A 12,010-nucleotide genomic window follows, 5' to 3' on the forward strand; every position below is an offset into this window, starting at 1 on the left:
TGCAAGTTAAAGGGACATGAAACACAAAAAATTTCTGTCATAATTTAGGTAGAACATACCATTTTAAACAGCTTTCCAGTTTACTTCTATTATCAAATTTGCTTCATTCTCTTGGTATCATTTGTTGAATGAGCAGCAATGCACTACTGGTTTCTTACTGAACACACGTGTGAGCCAATGACAATTGGTATATATATGCAGCTACCAATCATCAACTAGAACCTAGTTTCTTTGCTGCTCCTAAAATTACCTAGATAAACCTTTCAGCAAAGGATAACGAGAGAAGGAAGCAAATTAAATAATAGAAGTAAATTGGAAAGTTGTTTAAAATCACTCACATGCTCTTTGTGAATCATGAAAGAAAAAAACTGTTCATGTCCCTTTAATGTATAGTAACATCTAGTGGTCAGATGCTGAATTACAAACTATAAGGTTCAGTTGAAGGACCATTAAAAACGGTAGAATTGCATAATCAAGAAATTCATACAAATATAATGCAATAACACTTAGGGCCCCATTTATCAAATGCCTTACGCACAAGGTTCTTTCCCGGGAACCTGTCTGCCCAGATTTCTGGAGAGCGGGCAGCATTTGCTGCCCATATTTATCCATGCAGAAGTTGCTGCTTGTGCCACGCTGCCCCCTGCTCTCACTAGGCCCATTGCACGCAAGCAGGGCTGTCAATCACCCTGGTAGGACTAGTCCAGGCTGATTTTAATCCACCAGCTCAGAGCTGGCATATAGGTTAGAAAACATTGTACTGATGATGACAATCATAAAATACAAATATGTACTGCATATACAGTGAACGCTTGCACATGCTCAGTAGAAGCTGGTACCTCAGAAAGTGTGCATATAAAAAGATTGTGCATATTTTGATAATGGAACTCAATTGGAAAGTTGTTTGCATTCACATGCTCTCTCTGAATCATGAAAACATGAATTTTGACTTTAGAGACCTTAATAGGCCTAGTGTAGTCACAAAGAGCCTCCCATATATTAAACATAAACCCATAAAGTCTAAACCATAAGAAAAACACACAGACACCAAGAGTGGAAGAAAGACTGGAGGCCGTATGTGTTTATTTAAGATAACATATTATATAACTGACTAAACATTTAACCTAGGTTGAGGGCAAGTGAGCCCCCAACTACTCAGAACAGCCAGATGTCAGAGGCCCTACCAGAATCAAGACAGACAATGCTCCACCCAAACAGACACAATAAGGTTTTTGGAGTACTTATGACCTACTGTAAATGAGAGAAAGGGCACTTCAGGCCACCACCTGCTGTAGCTGCCCCTTCTAGCATTCCAGCCATCACTCCCCCAACATACCTAACATCAACAAAGGCTGCAACCTCCCACTGCTAGAGTGTGGTAATCACTCCAACCCTTAGGGGGCCCTAGACATCACCAGGCCATCTTAACCGGTTAATTGATCTGGAGGGAGAGAAATGTTAAAGGGACACTAAACCCACATTTTTTCATTCATGATTCAGATAGAGAGGCCTATTTATCAAGCTGTCAACCGCAAATATACGCTGGAATTCTGCAGCGTAATTGTGGCCAGCCTGATACGCCCTATTTATCAAAGTCTACAGACCGGCAAAAGTTGAAATTTGTGATGTAACATATGATCCGCCGGTCTCAGTCTGACACAGATTGATGCTTATGTCATTACAGATGTTTCGAATACAAATTTGGCACTATCTGACAACTTTTGCATTTATCAAATTTCTAACAGGTACGCTTGCCACTATTCCAGCCCAGTGTACCTGGTTTTCAATCCACCACCCTGGAGGCCGCGGATGCCATAGGAATCAATGGGAGTCTGAAAGCAGCGAAAGCTTATGTTCGATGCTCCCAGATATCCCATTGATTTCTATGGTAGAATAAAAGTTACGTTTACACTTAACACCCTAACATGAGCCCTGAGTCTAAACACCCCTAATCTGCTGCCCGACCTCACCGCCACCTACATAATGTTATTAACCCCTATCCCGCCGCTCCCGGACCCCGCCGCCACTAAATAAAGTTATTAACCCCTATCCCGCCGCTCCCCGAGCACACCGGAACTTAATAAATGTATTAACCCCTAAACCCCTGGCCTCCCACATCACTACTACTTACTAAACCCATTAACCCCTAAACCGCAAGCCCCCCACATCGCCATAAACTAAATTAAGCTATTAACCCCTAAACCTAACAACCCGCTAACTTTACATTAAATATTAACTCATCCCTGTCTTATAATAAATTTAAACTTACCTTTAGAATTAAATTAAACTATATTAAGCTACTAATTAACCTACTCTAACTATTATACTAAAAATACATTAAACTATATTAAACTATTAATTAACCTACCCTAACTATTATACTAAAATTACATTAAACTATATTAAACTATTCATTAACCTACCCTATTATACTAAAATTACATTAAACTAACAATTAAAATAACTATATTACATATTTAAAAGCCTAACCCTACTCAAATTATTTAAATCTACTATTAAAAATTACTGTTACAACAAAAAAATAAACACTAAGTTGCACAAAATAAAAAACACTAAGTTACAAAACAAAAAATAAGCACTAAATTACACAAAATAAAAAATAAATTATCAAATATTTAAACTAATTACACCTAATCAAATAGCCCTATGAAAATAAAAAATCCCCCCCCCCAAAAAAAACCCCTAGCCTACAATAAACTACCAATGGCCCTTAAAAGGGCCTTTTGCGGGGCATTGCCCCAAAGAAATCAGCTCTTTTACCTGTAAACAAAAATACAAACAACCTCCCCAACAGTAAAACCCACCACCCATACAACCAACCCCCCAAATAAAAACCCTATCTAAAAAACCTAAGCTCCCCATTGCCCTGAAAAGGGCATTTGGATGGGAATGGCCCTTAAAAGGGCATTTAGCTCTTTTTCTACCCAAACCCCTAATCTAAAATTAAAACCCACCCAATAAACCCTTGAAAAAACCTAACACTAACCCCCAAAGATCCACTTACACTTTTTGAAGACCCGACATCCATCCTCAACGAAGTGGCCGAAGTCCTCAGCAGAAGTCTTCATCCAAGCGGGCCGAAGTCTTCATCCAAGCTGGCAGAAGTCTTCATCGAGACGGCATCTTCTATCTTCATCCATCTGGCGCGGAGCGGCTCCATCTTCAAGACATCCGGCGCTGAGCATCCTCTTCTTCCGACGTCTTCTGAACAATGAAGTTTCCCTTTAAACGACATCATCCAAGATGGCGTCCCTTACATTCCGATTGGCTGAAAGAATTCTATCAACCAATCAGAATTAAGGGAGGAAAATCATATTGGCTGTTGCAATCAGCCAATAGGATTGAGCTTTCATCCTATTGGCTGATCCAATCAGTCAATAGGATTGAGCTTGCATTCTAATGGCTATTCCAATCAGCCAATAGAATGCAAGCTCAATCCTATTGACTGATTGGATCAGCCAATAGGATAAAAGCTCAATCCTATTGGCTGATTGCAACAGCCAATAGGATTTTTCCCCCTTAATTCCGATTGGCTGATAGAATTCTATCAGCCAATCGGAATGTAAGGGACGCCAACTTGGATGACATCATTTAAAGGGAAACTTCATTGTTCAGTAGACATCAGAAGAAGAGGATGCTCCGCGCCGGATGTCTTGAAGATGGAGCCGCTCCGCACCGGATGGATGAAGATAGAAGATTAGTGATGTCGCGAACCTAAAATTTTGGGTTCGCAAACGGCGAACGCGAACTTCCGCAAAAGTTAGCGAACTGGCGAACCGGGCGAACCGCCATAGACTTCAATAGGCAGGCAAATTTTAAAACCCACAGGGACTCTTTCTGGCCACAATAGTGATGGAAAAGTTGTTTCAAGGGGACTAACACCTGGACTGTGGCATGCCGGAGGGGGATCCATGGCAAAACTCCCATGGAAAATTACATAGTTGATGCAGAGTCTGGTTTTAATCCATAAAGGGCATAAATCACCTAACATTCCTAAATTGTTTGGAATAACGTGCTTTAAAACATCAGGTATGATGTGGTGTCGATCAGGTAGTGTAAGGGTTACGCCCGCTTCACAGTGCGCAGGGTAGGTGATATACCTGCCCTGACCATGCTTTGCAGACCAGGTATCAGTGGTCAGATGGACCCTTGCTCCAACACTGTGTGCCAGACATGCCATTATAGCAGACTTATATGGCTTTGGCGTTGCTTTTTGGTAATTAGAAGGCTGCTAAATGCCACTGCGCACCACACGTGTTTTATGCCCAGCAGTGAAGGGGTTAATTAGGGAGCATGTAGGGAGCTTGTAGAGTTAATTTTAGCTTAAGTGTAGTGTAGTAGACAACCCAAAGTATTGATCTAGGCCCATTTTGGTATAAGTCATGCCACCATTTCACCGCCAAATGCGATCAAATTTTTTAAAAAAATTATTTTTTTTCGCAATTTTAGGTTTCTCACTGAAATTATTTACAAACAGCTTGTGCAATTATGGCACAAATGGTTGTAAATGCTTCTCTGGGATCCCCTTTGTTCAGAAATAGCAGACATATATGACTTTGGCATTGCTTTCTGGTAATTAGAAGGCCGCTAAATGCTGCTGCGCATCACACGTGTATTATGGCTAGCAGTGAAGGGTTTAATTAGGTAGTTTGTAGGGAGCTTGCAGGGTTAATTTTAGCTCCCAAACAGCTCCATTCCCTCCCCCACCCCACAATTGTCCCCGCCATCTTAAGTACTGGCAGAAAGTCTGCCAGTACTAAAATAAAAGGTTTTTACATTTTTTGTAATTTTTTTTAGCATATTTACATATGCTGTGGTGTAGCATCCCCCCTTAGCCCCCAACCTCCCTGATCCCCCCCCCCAAAACAGCTCTCTAACCCCATCTGCTATTATTTCACAGTCAAAAAAAGTGTTTTTTTTTTTTAAATGTACACTACTGTTACACCAGATATGAGTGGTGGCACTGGGCAAGTGGGCACAGTATACGCTGTGAGCCTGACACACACGCTGGCAGGCAGGCAACTGCAATTAGATTACACAGGATCAGATGAGTCCTTCGGGACTGTAGTGGACACTGAATACACTAGCCTAGCTATCGTTTTCCCTATTAAATCAGCAGCAGCTACACTGTCCCTTCTCTCACTAAGAATGCAACTTCCGAATGAATCTAAAATGGATGCTGTCCAGGAGGTGGGAGGGTCTGGGAGGGAGGGTCTGCTGCTGATTGGCTGGAATGTGTCTTCTGACTGTGAGGTATAGGGTAAAAGTTTACTCAATGATGAGGAATAGGGGGCGGACCGAACATCGCATATGTTCGCCGTCCGCGGCGAACGCGAACATGCTATGTTTGCCGGGAACTATTCTCCGGCGAACTATTTGCGACATCACTATAGAAGATGCCGTCTGGATGAAGAGTTCTGCCAGCTTGGATGAAGACTTTGGCCGCTTGGATGAAAAAAAAAAAAATAAATTTTATTTTGTGTAATTTATTGTTTATTTTTTTTGTAACTTAGTGTTTTTTATTTTGTGTAACTTAGTGTTTTTTTATTTTGTGTAACTTAGTTGTTATTTTTTTGTAACTTAGTAATTATTTATAGTAGATTTAAATAACTTGAGTAGGGTTAGGTTTTTAAATATGTAATATAGTTAATTTAATTTGTAGTTTAATGTAATTGTAGGATAATAGTTAGGGTAGGTTAATTAATAGTTTAGTATAGTTTAATGTATTTTTAGTATAATAGTTAGGGTAGGTTAATTAGTAGTTTAATATAGTTTATTTTAATTCTAAAGGTAAGTTTAAATTTATTATAAGATAGGGATGAGTTAATATTTAATGTAAAGTTAGCGGGGTTGTTAGGTTTAGGGGTTAATAGCTTAATTTAGTTTATGGCGATGTGGAGGGCTGGCGGTTTAGGGGTTAATAGGTTTAGTAAGTGGTAGTGATGTAGGAGGCCAGGGGTTTAGGGGTTAATACATTTATTTAGTTGCGGTGGGCTCCGGGAGCAGCGGGATAGGGGTTAATACATTTATTTAGTTGTGGTGGGCTCCGGGAGCAGCGAGATAGGGGTTAATACATTTATTTAGTTGCGGTGGGCTCCGGGAGCAGCGGGATAGGGGTTAATACATTTATTTAGTTGCGGTGGGCTCCGGGAGCAGCGGGATAGGGGTTAATACATTTATTTAGTTGCGGTGGGCTCCGGGAGCAGCGGGATAGGGGTTAATACATTTATTTAGTTGCGGTGGGCTCCGGGAGCAGCGGGATAGGGGTTAATACATTTATTTAGATGCGGTGGGCTCTGGGAGCAGCGGGATAGGGGTTAATAACTTTATTTAGTTGCGGTGGGCTCTGGGAGCAGCGGGATAGGAGTTAATAATTTTATTTAGTTGCGGAGGGGTCCGGGAGGGGCGGGATAGGGGTTAAACATTTTAGTATAGTGGCGGTGTTTAGTGACAGGATATAAATAAAGTTGGGAAAAAGCCGAATAGCAGCGAGATCGATGACTGTTAGTTAACAACAGTCAGCTGTTCATCGCCCTGTACTTGGTGCGCGGCTTTTTGACAGCTTTTTTGATAAATAAAGAGAGTGTATTCAGGTCTGTGGCCGCGATGTTAGGCAATGTTAGGCAAGCGTATTGATGCCGGCGAATGCAGCACAGTTGAAGGCTTGATAAATAGGCCTCAGAGCATGCAATTTTAAGGAACTTTCTAATTTACTCCTATTATCAAATTTTCTTTGTTCTCTTGCTATCTTTATTTAAAAAGCAGGAATATGATGCATAGGAGCCAGCCCATTTTTGGTTGAGAACCTGGGTTATGCTTGCTTATTGGAGGCTAAATGTAAGCCATCAATAAGCAAGAGTTATCCATGGTGCTGAAACTAAAATATGCTGGCAACTAAGATTTACATTCCTGCTTTTTAAATAAAGATAGCAAGAGAACGACAACAATTTGATAATAGGAGTAAATTAGCAAGTTGCTTAAAATGTCATGCTCTATCTGAACCATGAAAGAAATTTGGGTTTAGAGTCCCTTTAACATCCAGGAGGAATGAAGGGTAATTTGCAAAGAGGATCAGGCCTGGTACAGTTCTGCTTATAAGGGATACGTCTGTCTACAGCAACCCTGAACTGCAACATACACTGTAGTTGCAAAAACACTCACAGATCCTTGTGACACTCCAGGCCTATCTGGCTCTTCACTTACATTATCATATATGCACATTTAAAAAGCATAACTCTATACATTTAAAAGGATGTTACCCATATGCTACATACCTGTAAAGTAACACATCCCAATGTAAAGGAACGTTAAACATCCAATCAGGATGCTTGTCCCAGGACTTACAATGAAGCATGCATCTGGCATGTGCAGACACAGTCAATTTATGTCCCTCCACATTTTAAGGGAGTTTACTATGAAATCTTGCAAGATCATGTTGAAATCCTGCAAGAATATAGTAAGCAAATCACTGATGATGCTGACTGGCTGCGTGTTTATTCGTGTTCTTCAAGATAAAGATGAAGGTTAAAATTGGAAAAAAAGGGGGCGTGTCCAGGTGGTGGCTATGCAAGGATGCAAAAGTAGGAGCTTCTAATAACATTATAAACAATATCAAAAAAGAAAGTAGATACTCCAAAATAAGGAGTTTCTAAAAGTCTAGGAATAACTAGCACAACTATACAAAAAAGAAATGAAAATAAGGAGAATTGCAATGAACCAAATACAAAATACACTTTATTATACTAAAAACACACTCATACAAGGGATCCCATTATTCACACATAAATCAACCAGCTAAGCAAAATCTGGTGCACCAGATGGAGAGTTCGATAATATTATATAAATGATCCGCTGTAGGATGTTATCATTTGTAATCCAAATTTGAATAAGTCAAACCAGAAAGAGGCAATCAAATTATATCTCTCATAGTGCCGCAAAGCCAGGTGAACCAGGCATCAACCACAACCGAAATATACACAAGACACGTTAGCATGGAGAGGAGGAGCTGTTACCAACGCCTATTACCAGGTATTACCAGATGTGACTACCGCAGAAAAGTTCCTTCAGCAAGCAAGAGTCAGCAATTTTACCTGTGACCTATACGCGAACGCTCCTCCTGCCTTCACTGCTTCCAACAGCGTGTTGCCTTCTGGGGTGATCCTGGACATGGGGGGATCCCATGAAGACAGAAAGCTGCAACGCAGCGAAGGCAGGAGGATGTGGTGTACCTTTAAGGTATCTCCCCTCCCATTCCTTAATCCACCCTATTTAAAGCTCTCATTTAGACCTTAGCCTTGCCTGAAAATTGAAGCTTATTGCTATTGTTGCTAAGTATTTACTTATTTGAGCCTATTATTTCTTCAGGTCAAAGCCAAGCCTTATATTTACTTACTAACACTCTCAGGAGTGTATTTCCTACATTCTCTTTAAACTTTACTAAAACTGATCTTTACATTCTGAGCCAGTTTTCAACTAAAGTTCCTCTAGCGAGTTACCGGTGCTTCCAGGATCACTACACCTCCTAAAGGACGGATCTTCATACCGCGGCGTTCCGGATGTTAGTCACACTCACACCGGACTCCCACGCACACGGAGCTACAGGTCTGTAAGGAGAACTGTTTGGTAAAGGTATCGTTACAATTTCTTTCCTATATGGGTATATCCTGATACTTTGTTTTTTGCATAACGCCTAACACACTGTGGTTTTATCTGTGTTCCAAACTTACAGCAAGCTGCTGAATTCCGCTGTATTGCTAAGTAAACCTCAACTCTATCTTGTTACCAATTACCAAAGCATTTAATCTGTGTCTTTATCGTCTGATATTATATCTATCTTTGGGAACTAAAGCAATTTGTAAAGAAATCAAACACACTTGTCAAGTGTATATGTATGAAGGAGTGTCTGAGACCTGTACATATTTTAGTATGAACGTAGTGTGAGTGTGTGAAGATTTAACGCTGAACTACCAATGGAAACTCTCCAAATATGTTATCTTTGATCACGACTCAGTACTTTAAGTCTCATATCATTGCTGGACTATATCTTTAAGACCAGAAGTACTTCCTTTCATGTTGAAACAATATAATATCATTTCATACAAATTGTGGATACAATCTTAATGTGGAATTTCTCGATAAACCTATTCCTCATTTAAGTGAAATCTTCTCTAAGCAAATATTCTCACTGTATACCCTCTATGTAATATAGTCATTGTTACTTGGTGGGTACTAATTAGGAGATACACTACCTTTTAAGGTAGATTAAAGTTGCAAGGTAAACTCAGGTTACCACAGAGGAGCGTTCACGTATAGGTCACAGGTAAAATTGCTGAATACCTGGTAATAGGCGTTGGTAACGGCTCCTCCTCTCCATGCTAACGTGTCTTGTGTATATTTTGGTTGGGGTTGATGCCTGGTTCACCTGGCTTTGCGGCACTATGAGAGATATAATTTGATTACCTCTTTCTGGTTTGACTTATTCAAATTTGCATTACAAATGATAACATCCTACAGCGGATCATTTATATAATATTATCGAACTCTCCATCTGGTGCACCAGATTTTGCTTAGCCGGTTTGATTTATGTGTGAATAATGGGATCCCTTGTATGAGTGTGTTTTTAGTATAATAAAGTGTATTTTGTATTTGGTTCATTGCAATTCTCCTTATTTTCATTTATTTTTTGTACAGCTGTGCTAGTTATTCCTAGACTTTTAGAAACTCCTTATTTTGGAGTATCTACTTTCTTTTTTGATGCTGTTTATATTGATCTTTTCTAGGATGCACCTGTTTTCATAATTATATTGAATTAACCTACCTAACTTTAAAGTGTGCTACCCTTACCTTTTTTATGATGTTTAGCTTCTAATAACACTTGAATAATCTGCCAATTATTTGCAAATATGAGTGGCATTGTTATCATTCTTTTTATGAAAAGGCTTAACAGAAGCTACTGTATTAACCGATATCACAATTGTGCTAAACGTAAGCATATTAACCCCTTAGTGACCACAGCACTTTTCCATTTTCTGACCGTTTGGGACCAGGGCTATTTTTACATTTCTGCAATGTTTGTATTTAGCTGTAACTTTCCTCTTACTCATTTACTGTACCCACACATATTATATACTGTTTCACCATTAAATGGACTTTCTAAGATACCATTATTTTCATCATATCTTATAATTTACTATAAAAAATATATATAAAATATGAAGAAAAAATGGAAAAAAACCACACTTTTTCTAATTTTGACCCACCAAATCTGTTACACACCTACAACCATCAAAAAACACCCCTGCTAAATAGTTTCTAAATTTTGTCCTGAGTTTAGAAATACCCAATGTTTACATGTTCTTTGCTTTTTTTTCAAGTTATAGGGCAATAAGTACAAGTAGCACTTTGCTATTTCCAAACAATTTTTTTTTTACATTGTAACACTGATATCTGTCAGGAATCCCTGAATAACCCTTCACATGTATATATTTTTTTAGTAGACAACCCAAAGTATTGATCTAGGCCCATCTTGGTATATTTCATGCCACCATTTCACCGCCAAATGCGATCAAATAAAAAAGATTGTTAACTTTTTCACAAAATTTAGGTTTCTCATTGAAATTATTTACAAACAGCTTGTGCAATTATGGCACAAATTGATGTAAATGCTTCTCTTGGATCCCCTTTGTTCAGAAATAGCAGGCATATATGGCTTTGGTATTGATTTTTGGTAATTAGAAGGCTGCTAAATGCTGCTGCGCACCACACTTGTATTATGCCCAGCAGTAAAGGAGTTAATTAGGTAGCTTGAAGTGAGCTTGTAGGGTTAATTTTAGCTTTATTGTAGTGTAGTAGAAAACCCAAAGTATTGATCTAGACCCATTTTTGTATATTTCATGCCACCATTTTAACACCAAATGCAATCAAATTATTAAAATTACTGAAATTGTTTACAAACAGTTAATGCAATCATGGCACAAATGGTTGTAAATGTTTCTCTGAAATAGCAGACATACATGGCTTTGGCATTGGTTTAGTTATTAGAAAGCCGCTAAATGCCCTGCGCACCACACTTGTATTATGCCCAGCAGTTAAGGGGTTAATTAGGTAGCTTGTAGGGTTAATTTTAGCTTTAGTGTAGAGATCAGCCTCCTACCTGACACATCCAACCCCCTGATCCCTCCCTGACCCCCCTTAAACAGCTCTCTTCCCTCCCCCAAGTCACAATTGTCACCACCATCTTAAGTACTGGCAGAAAGTCTGCCAGTACTAAAATAAAAGGCTTTTATTTTTATATAGTTATTCTGCAGTGTTGGATCCCCCCTTAGCCCCCAACCTCCCTGATGCCCCCCAAACCGCTCTCTAACCCTCCCCCCTCTACCTATTTTCTGCCATCTTGGGTACTGGCTGCTGTCTGCCAGTACCCAGTTTGTTAAAATAAATAAATTAATTTATTTATTTTTATACAAAACTATTTTTCTGTAGTGTAGCTGCCCCCCTCAGTACCCTACCCACCCTCTCCCTCTATCCTTTGCACTTTTCTGTAGTGTAGCGGTCCCAGTCCCACACACTCCTGCACACTCCTGTCCACCCGTGCACGCTCCCACCCGCTACCGGCACAATCATCTGGCCTGACAGGAAGAAGTGGATCAGAGATGGGCCGCCCACCCGCCTCCCTGCGAAGGCTCCCACCTACTATCGATTGGCACCATCGCTGGCTGATGCAGAGAAGGCCACAGAGTGGCTCTCTCTGCATCAGTGGCTAAAGAAAGGGTATTGCAGGATGCCTCAATATCGAGGCATCACTGCAATACCCTGAAAGCGCCTGGAAACCGCAGAGGACGTGCCAGGCATGTCCTTGGTCATTAACTGACACCTTTTGGAGGACATGCCTGGCACGTCCTTAGTCGTTAAGGGGTTAAAGGGATAGGAAAGTCAAAATTAAACTTGCATGATTCATATAGAGCATGTAATTTTAAGACACTTTTAAATT

General features: G+C 39.9%; 1 protein-coding gene across 1 annotated transcript in view; it reads left to right on the forward strand.

Moving 5' to 3' along the window:
- Positions 1–7,536, forward strand: part of LOC128664545 (uncharacterized) — a 28,608-nt gene extending 21,072 nt beyond the window's left edge. Inside the window, exon 2 of the mRNA XM_053719363.1 lies at positions 7,426–7,536. Coding sequence (XP_053575338.1) covers positions 7,426–7,536 — 111 coding nt within the window. The remainder of the gene's footprint in view (positions 1–7,425) is intronic.
- Positions 7,537–12,010: the final 4,474 nt, after the last annotated feature.

This window comes from Bombina bombina, chromosome 6, assembly GCF_027579735.1.
Source record: "Bombina bombina isolate aBomBom1 chromosome 6, aBomBom1.pri, whole genome shotgun sequence".
NCBI lineage: Eukaryota > Metazoa > Chordata > Amphibia > Anura > Bombinatoridae > Bombina > Bombina bombina.